At 34.0% G+C, this 14,699-nt stretch overlaps 1 protein-coding gene across 3 annotated transcripts in view; it reads right to left on the reverse strand.

Moving 5' to 3' along the window:
- Positions 1-14,699, reverse strand: part of LOC108917564 (tyrosine-protein kinase transmembrane receptor Ror) — a 113,977-nt gene that overhangs the window by 42,824 nt on the left and 56,454 nt on the right. For 2 of the 3 annotated variants that reach the window (XM_018724227.1, XM_018724226.1), the window contains exon 2: positions 5,465-5,491. The exons of the other annotated variant lie outside the window; for it this stretch is intronic. In XM_018724227.1, the coding sequence (XP_018579743.1) occupies positions 5,465-5,491 (27 nt within the window). The remainder of the gene's footprint in view (positions 1-5,464; positions 5,492-14,699) is intronic. 3 annotated transcript variants of the gene reach the window in all.

The raw sequence follows: 14,699 nt of genomic DNA on the forward strand, positions 1-14,699 counted from the left end.
TAGAATTAGACGTTGAATTGAAAATCCAATTTCTGAATCGGGGCATCGATCATGTTCCACTGTTATTACGACGAAGGCAATTGCAATCGCTAGCGGTTAATTATGACAAAATCAGTTAATGTGCGAGTGTTACGGTTGTTGCACAGCAATTTCTCGCCAGTACTTTAGGCCAAATATGTTACAGGAACGGTGTGAAAATAGAAACCTGCGAGAAACGAGGCTATTTTTTCAGGAAACTTATTCGATACTGCTTCAGGAGATATGGTGCATTAGAAAATAGATATCGCAAATTGTGCAGTTATACGAGTTCCATAATTGCAGTTCCAGCAAGTGTGTTACATGTCAGGTGTCCCATTAATGAATTGTAGTGCTGAAATTTTATTTAATGTCATTTACGCTCTTTTAACCTCGTCCTTAAGGGACATTGGCGTACATACAAAAAAGTTACGGGATAGCCAGTGGCGCACAGGCACTAGAAAACCAAATTCTATATTTACATTGCCCTTATACAGGGTGTCTCATAATTAACTGCCAACCCTGAACAGGCCGATTCTATGATCAAAACTAAGTAAAAAAGTTCATATGAACATGGGTCCGGAAATGCTTCCTAAGGGCACAGGGACCCATTGAAGAGGGAGGAATGGAAATCATTTTTTTGCAATATCTCTCAATCGCGTTGTGATAAATGAATGAAATTTGGTATACACAGCTAAATTTTGATGAGCAATTTGATGGACTAATCCATTTATTTCCACAAGGTCCATTGGGGTGGGTACGGGGGGGCCCTTGGTACTTTGCGTGTGTAACTTTTTCATCTTTGACTTTTTAACAAATTGGACAGCAAATTCCGTTTTCCCGAACTGTTTTACGTTAAAAAGGTACTCTTGTTTCAAATCGTTATCTTTAACGGTTTCTGAGAAAATCGCTCTTGAATTAATCCCACTTTGGTCAATTTCATAGTAATTTAAACAAAAAATAATAATAATAATTTAATACGTAATCAGTAATACACATTATTGATGTAGAACAATTATGATATGATGATTTGTTTATGGCTTTTGCGATGGTAATGCTGCGCGGCAGAACGCGAGTACGGCAGAAGGTTTCCAAACAGAAGGCTGACATCAAGGAGGACATTCCTCACTGTATTCCGCAATTTAGCTGCAACCGTCACTTTTCGAAGGGATCATAAGATGGAAACTTAATTTTGATAACAGACAACAAGCTATTTTAAAAACTGTTCAAAAAACCCTCCACCTTCTCTGATACAAAGTCTTGCCCTACGTGTAACACTTCTCGAAGCTATTAAGATGCTAAAACGGTTTTGACGAATTTCATTGGCTGCATCATTGATACGCTGCAGCAATTCCTCACGGGTATCGACTTCGGTGGCGTAAACTTTTTGATTTAGATATCCCCAGAAAAAGAAGTCCAGCGGGGTTAGGTCGGGAGAACGCGGCGGCCAAGCTACCGGTCCGTGCCTCCCTATCCACCGTCCAGCGAAATTTTCGTTTAGGAAATTTAGAACATTGCGACCACTATGTGCCGGGGCTCCATCGTGTTGAAAAAACATGTTACGTCGTAAATTTAGAGGCAGATCATCGAGAATTTGGGGAAGATTTTCTTGAAGTAAGTTTAAATAAAGATTTGAATTGAGACGTTGTGGAATTTCAATAGGTCCAATCAGAGTGTCGTGAATTATTCCCGCCCATAAATTTATGGAAAACCGTTGCTGGAAGTTTGTTCTCCGAACAACATGTGGGTTCTCTTCTTCCCAATAATGAGAATTATGAAAATTTAATTTTCCATTTCGGGTAAAAGTAGCTTCGTCACACCACAAAATTTTGGAAGCTTGCTCGTTGTCCAGCGACAAAATCCAGCGACAAAATTGCATACGTGGCGCAAAATCTTCTGGTATCAAGCCATGTACACGTCGATAGTGATAGGCATGTAGACCTTGTCGCTTTAATATTCTTCCAACCTGAAATGTTAGTAGCACATCTAATCAATTCTGTTAAGGAAATCTTTAAGATATGTAGTACCGTTGGCCGAGGAACATTTATTTGCCTTGAAATGTTCCGTATGCTAGTCGTAGGATCTTGTTCAATAGCGTCAAGGACCTCCGCTTCCCTATTAATCCTGGGACGTCCTTGACCCGGTGCCTTTCGAAAAGTGGCGGTTGCAGCTAAGTTGCGGAATACCGTAGGGAATGTCCTCCTTGATGGCAGCCTTCGGTTTGGAAACCTTCTCCCGTACTCGCGTTCTGCCGCTGCAGCATTACCATCGCAAAAGCCATAAATAAATATCATATCAACTAACTCTTGTCCCGTAAACTCTTCCATTTTTTTCGCTTAGAACTATTAAATTGGCAATCGGGTTGACAATACTTTGACATAAGAATACCTTGATAATTTTGTTTAAATTACTATGAAATTGACCAAAGTGGGATTAATTCAAGAGCGATTTTCTCAGAAACCGTTAAAGATAACGATTTGAAACAAGAGTACCTTTTTAACGTAAAACAGTTCGGGAAAACGGAATTTGCTGTCCAATTTGTTAAAAAGTCAAAGATGAAAAAGTTACACACGCAAAGTACCAAGGGCCCCCCCGTACCCACCCCAATGGACCTTGTGGAAATAAATGGATTAGTCCATCAAATTGCTCATCAAAATTTAGCTGTGTATACCAAATTTCATTCATTTATCACAACGCGATTGAGAGATATTGCAAAAAAATGATTTCCATTCCTCCCTCTTCAATGGGTCCCTGTGCCCTTAGGAAGCATTTCCGGACCCATGTTCATATGAACTTTTTTACTTAGTTTTGATCATAGAATCGGCCTGTTCAGGGTTGGCAGATAAGACACCCTGTATAAAAAAAATGTGTACCAAATTTGAAGTTTCTAAGAAAAACAGTTTTCAAATTATTTGAAAAAAACTAGGTTATCTATTCTATATTTAGAAGGCTATATCTCAGTAAGCGTGCACTTTTGTTATAGGTAAGTTAGGCTAAATAGTCTTGTTTTCATCCAAGGAACCTGTGGTCAAGGATGGATGGACAACCATCCTTTTCAGGGACACCCTGTATATTTTTGAAAAGAGGAAAATTTAACGAAGCTAAGTATGCACTAATATAAAGGGTGTTCCATTAAAAAGATTCTTTAATTTTGTGATTTCCTTTATTCAATTATTTTTTCTGATAGTGTATTATAAAAATTCATAAGAAAAGCTAAAACTTTTGTACCTATTAAAAACTCACAATAAGTTGTCAAATTATAGTGACTAATCCGGTACACTTAACGCTTTACGGTTGACAGTAGTTCAACGTTCAGACAAAGAATGAGCTCAGGTGCTAGTCTGGTAGCAATGCCACGGTTCAACTGAAACTCGCGAATTGATAAATTGTGAATCACCCTGTATAACCTGCTCAGGAAGGGCCTTTTTTCCCCGGAAACCGAACTTTTCTCTTTGTAATACCGGATACCTTCAAACTTTTCTAATTTAGTCCTACATGCGAGCACGTAAATCCGATAACTGTCGTCTAGACGTCCCGGCACAATGCCTTCCCCTAATTGTCCCGCCGAACCCGTCCTATTAGGCGAGAAGCCGCCCTGTTGCGGGGCCAGGACACGAAACACCTTTAGCCATTTCAAACACACTTAGCGGAGTATCGAATTTAACGGTGAAGTGTTATTTTAGGTCTGGACGGTGACAAGGCGCAAGCGGTGGCCCAAAACACCCTTCACCCGCGTGAGTGTGTGTGTAGTCTTTTGTCAGAGCGTTTGTTTGTTCAGCGCTAACGAGATGCACGCCGCGGATTATAAATCCGGAGATCGGAAGAACTGCTCATATTTCTCAAGAATTCCTTGGGAAATCATAATAAATCGGGCTATTGTGTAGGGGGATTGCAAAAATGTAAGGAAAACAACCGGTTGTAATTTATTATCGACGAAGTTGTTTGTACAGCGCATTCCTTGGAGAGCTTTTCCAGTCGGTGTTGTTCTTGTAAGCGCGGGATGATTAAGCCGGTTAGAATCCTCAGTATGTTTGTAGTATGTGGATGATATTTCGGACATGCAGTGTTCCACCTAAGAGAGATTCTTCTGTAACTCTGCAACTGTAAAATTTATTTAAAAATGGTTTTAATAAAAGTTGCCTGGAATCATGTGCGCCATATAAAGAAAATATTCTTAGCTTTATAGGGTGTTCATTGTTATTTTAAATGGAACACCCTGTATATTATTGCATTTTTCAATTCCTTGGTTAACACCCCGTAAAGCTACAAATATTTTCTGGCTCTGTGGGCCATCCACATGATTCCAGACAACTTTTCCTAAAACCATTTTTTTTTATCTAAATTTTATAGTTACGGAGTTACAGAAGAATCCCTCTTAGATGGAACACCCTGTATTTAACAATTTAATTGATCTGCTAGCTTCATATCTTAACGATAGGAATTTTTATGTGGAGTACCGTGGTTTCAAGTCTGCTAAATTTGATGCAAATACTGGTGTTCCGCAAGGTTTCGTGTTGGGCCCCTTGCTCTTTAATTTATTTATTAATGACATTGCTAATATTAATGCGAACTGTCTACTTTTTACCGACGACATGAAATTGTTTTCTGTTGCGGATGATGATAAATGAAAGTCATGTGGTGACAAAAGTATGGCACGATGGCAATATCCAAAGCAAACGACAGGCAGTTCTGGAAGGATTTTCGACTGGATTAAAATCACCTTCTGGAAAAGGCCGGCCCCTAATAATAACGCATATAATGGAACTGCAGCAAGATGATTCATAAATGGTGACCAAAAATGAAACCTCAAATTCTTTGGTGAATTTTAAGGGGTCTTTCATATAAAGTTTATGTCTAGGACGCTTTGTTAAAAAGATACAGGGTGTTAAACTTAAAAAAATATTTTTATTTTTTTTAAATGATTTAAAAACTAGTACTTAAGTGAAATAATTTCGGTGTCATACTTTTTTAAATAAAATAATACACCACTGCTTTCAATTTTCTACAAATTACTACTATTCTTATGTTTTTCGAAAACAAACTGATTTTCGAGTAAAACTTAAAGAAAGGATTTAAAAAAATAAAATTATTTTCGGTACAAACTTCGTAAATATAAAATATAAAATCCATTTCACATTTCACTATTTCAATACTATTTTTCTTAATATTCACATAATTTCTCAACAGGACATTTATGAGCAAAACAAAATGAATATCGATGCTTCTGGTTTCTATGATTCCTTAAAAAGGATTTACTTCAGTCTGAAATTGCTGGCTAAGCTAAAACAGTTGCCGAAAAATAACCCTTTATTTGACATTCTGGCGTAAGCCTTTGATTTTTTTACAGATAGCAATTTACTGAAATAAGCAAATCATGTCACAGTTGTATAATTTCAGACATGCTGTTACTGAAACATAAATTGAAACCGAAAAGGAAAAAAGCACTCACCTTGCTCGGCGTCATAATTTTCTGCATCTGAAACAGAAAAGTGACAGTGAATGAATTTGAATTTTAATCAGAAAAGCGAACTAAATTTATTTTGTAGCTGAAACAAGTGAAACATTTCTAAAACTAGCATTAACTTGAACTACCGTGAGGTGTAAAATTTAATTAAAACTTGCAAAATGCAATTTAAATTTTAATTGGAATTTGTCGATACTGCATATTTCCGATTTTTATTAATAAGTATCAGAATTACTAAACGACAAATGCAGCTAGTACTATTTCAGGTTTATTTTTTGCTTCTAAAATGTCGTAGTTTCTAATGAAATAATAAAATATCCTCCCAAATCGACGCCTATGAAGCGACATGTATAATTTCAACCTTCTGATGTCGATTATGTCAGCATCTCTTGAATACACAATACTCTTAATTGGAAAAAGGATTGTCTATACCGACAGGCTCATCGCAATCAACTCTTGCGATAATAACTAGCATTAACCAATAATTCAGAAATTAAACTTAATGATAATGACATGTCATTTTTTTTTATTTGTGTTTTTTTTTAATACAGTTGTATAGCAATTTGCTTTTTTGTAATATAAATAACCTCGAATCGGTATCCCAGTCTTTCAGTATTAATTAAAAAAGAAGCAAAGTCTAATCTAATCTGTTGTTTAAATTTTGATTACATTTACCCACATGTGTCGCTATTTACTGTCTTAAACTTGTTACATTGAAGAATACTTGAAAAATCAGTTGAAATTGAACATGTGTGAAAAATAAAAATAACAAAACCACATAGCCTATAGCTCTTTGTTGTCAGCTGTAACCAACCCATATACACACCTATATTTCAATATAACAAATTTTGACAGATGAAAGCATGGAACGCTAAAATAAAAAAAATTAATAAGGTCAGCAGGTTCGTCTGACAACTTCGATAAGTATTTTATCATTCTTGGTGGCTTACATACAGTATGTTTACATAGTTATTTATAATAAAAGTATTAAAAGTAACATTTTATTTTGTGAGTGGGGAATATTGCGAAAGGAGCGTAGCGAATGGAGCAACCCCATCACCACTTTTTGCGAGACGGTACCGATTTTGTTAATACCGACCACCATTCGACACTTTCCACTAACATATCTGCGAAATAATCGACGTTCTAACAATCCGGGTGGACGTAAAGCAACATATTTTCGATAAAAACTTAAATAATTGTCTCCCAGCGCAGTAAAAGAACATGGTCTCTTGGTTTTGGTATTGTGAATTTTTATAATTGAGGCGAATTTCACATCTTCAGCATTATCGATTTTTAAACTGACTAATTCGTTAGAACGGCATGCGCCTGCAGCGCCCAATATTAGGACGACCTATAAAGTTTTTAGAAATGTTGCTCTTTTATTTTTAAAGCGTTTTACCTTCCTCAGCAAATATAAATTATCAGGTACACTATCCAAAAAGCAATCAACTTCCTCTTTTGTAACTACTCGCGATTTTTTCGGTACATATCCCTCATTTTGTCTCCTTTATTTTATTTTCTAAGTTTGAGAATACAACTTAATGTTTTTTCTTTGCGCCAATCCATGAAACCTTATTAGACACATTCATAAATTTCTCGAGATTTCTTTGGGAAAAGATTAAAAAAAAACCTGTTTCGCACACTCCAGTGTCTCCTCAGGTACACCTAAATCTTCATTAGATTCCATTTTTATAGAGTTTTCAGCAAATTGAACCACAAACAATCACAAATGAACTCAATTAGCAATATGGCGATTAATGTTTGACAAAGTATCCATGACTACATTGATACCTACTTTGTTTTACTCGGATTAAAAGTGTCGCCATTTTTATTGCATCTTCTCTACAAAGCAGAGTGTCACAGCTAATTTTGAAGTCCACTCTTTGAGGCATCCCTTTTTAAAAAGGCGGTAGTAGGCTTGCACACGTGCCTCACGCAAACCAGGAAAACGTTTTTAATAAAAACAGTATTTATTAAATCAGCCAAATTCAACGCTCACGTCTTGTCGAACGGCATTCACAGAATCACGTAATGATTTGTGGCAGGTCTACTTCAAAAGGCACCTCATCAAACAGGTGGGAATATGGGCATTAAGGATTTTATTTTATTTATCTTTCACCTTTCATGGTTGCAAATGATGCTCCTGGGTATAAATAGGATACATCAAAAGCTGATATTAATTAAATTTTTTGAAAGATATTACAGTTGTTACAACAACCTCATCATCTATACAGGGTGAACCTTGAATGCGTACAAGTATTTTAAGCAACTATATTAGTGCCTCAAAAAGTAGTAATGAAAGTTTTCTAGAAATCATGTGGATAAAAAAAAATAATGTTATTTGGAAAATATGCTGTTTCATTTTTTTTTAATCATCGGTTTTTACAATTTTAACAAATTGTAAACATTTGAATTTTTATGGTCGTAGAAGTGATAGAAACAATAAAAATTGAGTTTACATCGCGAATTCTACAGTGTGTCCACGGATGGAGTACCGCACTATTGTAACCTTTTTTATTCTTGATTTTTCGAGAAAAAAATTATTTTTGATAAAAAGTTTTGCTTATGCCATGGCAGCCATGGGCAGTAACCAAATATGTAATAAAACATATAGAGCGTCCAAAAAATTTCAATATGTGAAATGTTCCCTAAGCAAAGTACATTTAATTTTTTTTAAAAAACAGGGTTTAGTCAACGAAGAAGAAGAATCACATTTTGCAAATAAAAATACTCTCAATTTTTAACTGTCTTTCATACAATACTATATAATTACCATGGATATTTCCCTATCAGTGTCAAACTCAACATAGGTATTTATTTTTATTAACTACCCACTGAAATATTTTTTATTAATAATCTCTGGAGCAACGAATTTATCTCGCGAAATGTTATAGAATCGGTAATGTTTCATAACGATATGCAATACAAATTATTAATGAAAAGTATCCAAATGTAACTGGGCACTTTTTGTTGCTTTTAAATCTATTGTGTCAAACTGACATGTAATTGATTTCAATTATATTTATAAATTTTGTTCTATGAAATCAGTTAAATGAATATTTGTACCGAAGGTTTTTTTGTAAAAATCTACTAAAGAGATATGTCCAAATAAAGTAATGCCATATGTACATACATATTTATCTTTCAAAGTTTTGACTATAGTTACAGGGTGATTATATAAATTTTGAATATTACTCTTCCTCTCTCTAAAACACTTCTAGTTGACAATATATTTACCCAAATTTTTCCACTATACGCCCATGGATCAAAGGTATTGATTTTTTTAACCAATTGGTAATTTCTCCAAACTATAACTACAATATCAGTTTGGGTGAAATTTACTCAGATCTGTAACATTCTTATACAAATGTTTCTTCTATTATTATTGCAGTCGTCTCCCTTATAGGCGATCGGTTCACCCCTAAAGAAAAGGCATGAATCGACTAAATTTTTAAAACAAAAACCTGCAGCATGAAACTTTTTTATTTTATAGTGTATTTTTCTGATAATTTACATATATTTTTTATATTTTTCGGCGTGGTCAGTCAATTGTTATAAACAAAAAAGTTGTAAAAAAAATTACTCGCCCAGTATATATTTATTTTAAAATTGATCAAAATAAACTATTTGTTCTTTGACAAAAATTCGAAAAATGCTTCGTTTCCGAGATATTTACAATTTAATGTGAAAATAAGTGACGAAATCGACAAACTTTCGGATTTTTTTCTTAAAAACTACTGAACAGATTTTAATTCTAAAAAAAGCATCGGCAGATTTCTACTTTAAGATATATTCTTATGGTATAGGTCAGGGGTCGGCAAACTTTTAAGCCGGAAGAGCCATCTGCAATAGAAATATCAATTTCATGAATTTCAAAGAGCCACGAATTTTTGTTTCTGCTTTTACATTTTATTTCAAATTTAAATCGGATACGGAAGTTTATAGGGGTCTTTATGTGTACTCGTGTGTTGCTTGTCTGTATGCTTTAACTTTTAATTTTTAGAGGAACTCGAAGAGCCGCATGTGGCTCGCGAGCCGCGGTTTGCCGACTCCTGATATAGGTCAATAATTTTGTGAAGGTCTAAAGCGAGTAAAAAAAAGTCTTAAAGAAAATTATGATAACACTTTAAATTTAAATTTTCTTTTTACAATATCTTGGATTAGATTATATTTACAAAAAACATTATTATGATTTTTTTTAATCCATATATATGATAACAGTAGGTACACATGTTCAAAAGATCATTTTGTTTGGTTTTGTAGTCGGAGTAAGGTTTTTGCAAGAAATTAGTAAAATTTAAATATTCAATTTTTGGGTTTATAAATGGCTAAAATTGACTTGAAAGTTATACCAAAGTAAATTAAATAAATTTTTTAAATCGTAAAATTAACCTAATAATAATAATTGACCTAGCGGTCTCGAAAAATAAAAAAGTTATTGGATAATTTATTGTAGGTATAGGATAATTATCTTATTTTTATTTTACAAAAATATTAAGAGCAATACAAGTATATTAATTTCTTTTTTATTTAGTTTTTAAATAATAAGTTTTTCGTTATTTTCGACAAATTCTTGAGTTGAAATAAGCGTTTCATCATCAATTTCAGATGGAACATTCTGACATTCATCTCAGCACGTACAGACTACACAGCATTCCAGGTTCGATGCATATCTAACGCAGTTTCTCCTTCGAAATAATTAAAATCCAAACAACCATTTTCGATTTTCCATTCATGTGTCAATTTCACTATTTGTAGCCTGCTTCCATTCACTTATTTGCTATTTTGACCTCAAATATCCTAATAACATTATGTTTACTGTAAATATAATCTAGTCCAAAATATTGTAAAAAGAAAATTTCAATTTGAAGTGTTTCGCGCGCGACGTAGCACCACTGACGCCGCCATTTTGATGAGTATGTTTATCATGATTTTCTTTAAAAGACTGGTTTTTTTACTCGCTTTAGACCTTCAATAAAATAATTGACCTATACCAAAAAAATATATCTTAAAGTAGAAGATCTGCCAATTATTATGCTTTTTAGAATTAAACTCTGTTCAGTAGTTTTTGAGAAAAAAATTCCGAAAGTTTGTCGATTTCGTCACTTTTTCACATTAAATTGTAAATATCTCAGAAACGAAGCATTTTTCGAATTTTCATCAAAGAACATAAGTGTTCATTTTGGTCCATTTCATAGTAAAAAACTATTTTCAAAGCCATTCGGCGAGAATTTTTTTTCCAACTTTTTTTTTATAATTGACTGATCACGCCGAAAAATATTTAAAAAAATATGTAAATTATCAGAAAAATACATTTTATAAAATAAAAAAAGTTTCATGCTGTAGGTTTTTGTTTTAAAAATTTAATCGGTTACCTTCATTTAGAAGCATCTTTTTAGGGGTGAACCGCTCGCCTATTATATCAGATGTTTATTTTGTTTTTATTATTTTGACTATTTTTCTGCTTTTTGTTTTTATGTATTATCTAAGTATTTTATTCATCCTATAGAAGGGTAAATTAAAATTAAACAAATAAATAAAATAAATGAACAAATTAATGACATAAAATTTTACAAAAAATGCATTAGCAGTTAGAGCTATTAACATAAACTTTTTTTATCGGAAAAAATGTTTGGGAAAACATGAAATATTTTCCATCGATTAATCTGTGGTTTATAGCTTAATCTACTCTCCTGTATACTATGTAATACGAGGTCTGTTTAGAAAATACAAATGTTGTTGCAACTCGATGCATGTTAAATTTTCAATTCAAAATTTCATGGCATGCCCAGTTGAGAAGCTAACCTCTTCTGCAATGTCTCTGACAGTCATTCGGCGATTTGCACGCACCAGATCTTTGACTATCTGAACGTGAGTGTCGTCAGTCGAAGGTCTTCCTGGTCCAGGATCCAGTTGACTAACGACCACTTTTAAATCGCGAAAACCACTCGTAACATCGCGTACGACCCAGGGATCATCTCCGTAAGCTTGTTTCAAAAGTTGTAACGCTTCCGCGAAAGTTATATACATTGCATCATTGTCCCAGGAAATAGCATATTTCAAAAATCGTCACTAACACTTAAATACGTTGACTCACATAACAATATCACGACAATTAAATGAGCTACCAACAATCGCAGTGCTGCCAACCGCACATCATTGAATATCTCCGTAATTCAAAAAGTTCGTTTATTTTCTGCTTCGTTGTTTCATTCCTTCGGCCGGCCCTGGCCAAAACAATGGGTTTATTAAAATACGTACCTGCCTCAAAGCCGCCGCTTCATATTTTCTCCGGAGCACGAGCGGATCCCCTTCCGAACCCTCATGCCCTAGTGAACAAATTGCATTATATAAATCTGAGAATTAGGTAAACATATCTCTTTGAATATCCCAGTCAGAATTTGTGGAATTACCGCCACCCGCATTGCGTAATGACGTAAATATCAAACAAACTGCCACTCTGTTGACTTTCCCTTTATCAGTGTTATATTAGAGAAAAATATGCCATTATATTGGTTTTGCAGACGCAAACTGACAACGATATTGCGCTGGTTATTATTATATACCGGCCCGAGATAAACCGATATCAGTTTTAATAACCGTGAAACGCATATTGTTTGTGACTTTATCTGGATGGAAACCGGTCGTTAATTGAAAAAATCGGGAGCATGAGAGGTTTCCATTTACCTACGTGACAACGTATTTTTTCAAAGCCCAGTTTATCAATGAACAAATAAGTGGTTTTTAGGACGAGGGTGTTGGCTTTCGCCCACCGAATAGACCAGGAAAATAAGCTGGGAAATGACAATTTCGCGACTTTTTGTTTCGGCGAACCGAATTTATCACTATAGATGCTAAATATTATGTACAATAACATATTAGTTTCCACAATCATAAAAATGGGGGGGAGATTGTTCACAGGCTGGCTAATTGTATAATTTTTACGTAAATTCACTTTTTTCGCTTATAACTTTTTTCCGTTCATTTCCACGAGAAAACAGTAAAGTACTTTTTTTCCTCTTCCAAAGACCTACAAAACTAACCCTCAAGCGTCAAAAAATATTGTTTAGATCAAAAGTTATAAACAGAAGAAGTTTATTTATGACTTTTGAATTAAACATTTATAAACTGCGTTATTATTACCAGAACGTTTTGGCATCGCATCCTCTCATTCCTTATCACTGTCTAATAACTCACACGATATCTGGAATCGGTAAGTTGAATAGTTTACAAGTTATGGCCTTATAAACAAATTAACTAATTATTAGTCTGGACGATCACGAGGATCTTCCACAATCGCGCTGTATTTTTTCATGGTAGATTTCACAATAATACATTGAATTTTTTTTTAAATTTCAAATTTGTAACCTGGACTTATTTTTTATTTTTTAGCCTTAGTTGCAAAATGAAATATATGACGCACGCGCGTGATATATATTATTACATATTCGGACAGCTTGTGAAAAGAGCTTTAAGTTAAAAAAAAAATCGTCAAGATTCGTTGTAAAATAACGGAGTTACAAACTGTCAAAGTTGACGGCCTATTGTTAAACAAATTAGGTTGGTAGCGGTAAAAAAAATACTGTCATAACCGGCAACCCGAGTACTTTCCCAGTAATAAATATTTTATTTGTGGATGTGTGATAAGTGCATAAGAAATATTGTCAAAAGTCAGTGGGTCGCTTGATTTTCGGCGAGCCATGGCGCGACAGAAGGGTGAGGGCAGCGAACGACAGCGAGTCATCAATTTCTAAGAAATATCAACTGAATGCGAGATGAAATTCTGAAATATTTTCTTTCAATGAATGTTCTGTAGAATATAGATGCTTATATACAGGGCGAACCTTAAATGATCATATATTTTTTAATCGAGTATTCAGTGTGTCCCCGTATGGGTACTTTTTTTATTGTTGTTTTCGAGAAAAAGTTATTCTTCATATAAAGTTTTGCTTGGAAAGCCATAAGCAGTAATCAAATATGTCGTAAATTTCCAAAATAAATGCCACCTGGAAGCAAAAAATATGGTGATATAGAAAAAAAATCTACGAAAGATAGTGTTTTTTTCCGGTAGCCCATAAACGGTGAAGTTAACCTAAAAAATTTATATAAGTCAGAAAAACGGGTTTTCACTAAAAAAATAAAACTTGAACTCCAATCAAAAACAGTTAATTGAGAAAGTTGTAGCTATTAAAAAACCTATTTTAAAATATATCGATTGCTATATTTCGAGATATATCGAAAAAACCGTCAAAAATCAATTTTTTTTTGTTTTTGCTGTAAATTAAGGTATTGAAACTTGTTACTTTCTATAAATGTAGCCCCCGGTAAGGAAAAAAGTACCTTGTTTTAAAATTAAAAAATATTAAAAATTTTTCGAGTTGTATCGATTTTTTCGAAAAAAAGGTCATCTCGAAAATCGGCTTTTCTTTCTCGACCAATAGTCGTAGAGAAACGAATCTGGGCTCATTTTTTTTTCCTTATGAGTTATACTTTCATGTTAAAAAAGAGTGAAAGCGATTTTATTCATTTCAAGTGTCCAAAAATTACTAAAAAAAAGTATAAAAAATTTTTGGTCGCGTTTTTCTTGAATATTTTTTTCGATTTTCATTTCTCGATAATGTCTATTACAGGAATCGATTGCTGGCATTTTTACGCGAATTTAAAAAAAACGTTGCTCTACAACCTTCTGGAGCCGAGATAATTTTTTTTTTTAAATTCCACAGGCTACAGACTAAAGTGCTACAGCCGGCTCTGGCTTGGGTCCCAAAAGCCTTCTGGGATTTAATCTAATATATTTTCATAACACACATCAAGTCACGTGTGCATCATATTTTATTCATCCACATCGAGATTCGTCTTTGCACAATCCAAAGGAGTTCTACCGTTTCCAATTTTTTCATCACCTTCGAATATCAAAATATCGGTTATTTATTAAGTTTCTTTCATGCAAAATGGATTTAACTGTGGCGCCAGTGAAAATGTCTTCACTTTTTAAGCTTAATACAAAATGAAATGATCCTATGAGCGCCACATCTTTCTCGATTCTCCGGCAAACGGAACTGAATTTATTCAAATTGCGTTGGAATATGATATTTGGTTTTAAATGAATTAATCAAATATACTAGTTCTGATGAAGAGGCGGAGCCAAATTGAGCACGAGTTGCGAAGCTCAATTAGTATCTCTCGCGAAAGCTATACGTTTAACCTATTAATTAAA

The sequence above is a fragment of the Anoplophora glabripennis genome, unplaced genomic scaffold (assembly GCF_000390285.2).
Source record: "Anoplophora glabripennis isolate ALB-LARVAE unplaced genomic scaffold, Agla_2.0 scaffold80, whole genome shotgun sequence".
Taxonomy (NCBI): domain Eukaryota; kingdom Metazoa; phylum Arthropoda; class Insecta; order Coleoptera; family Cerambycidae; genus Anoplophora; species Anoplophora glabripennis.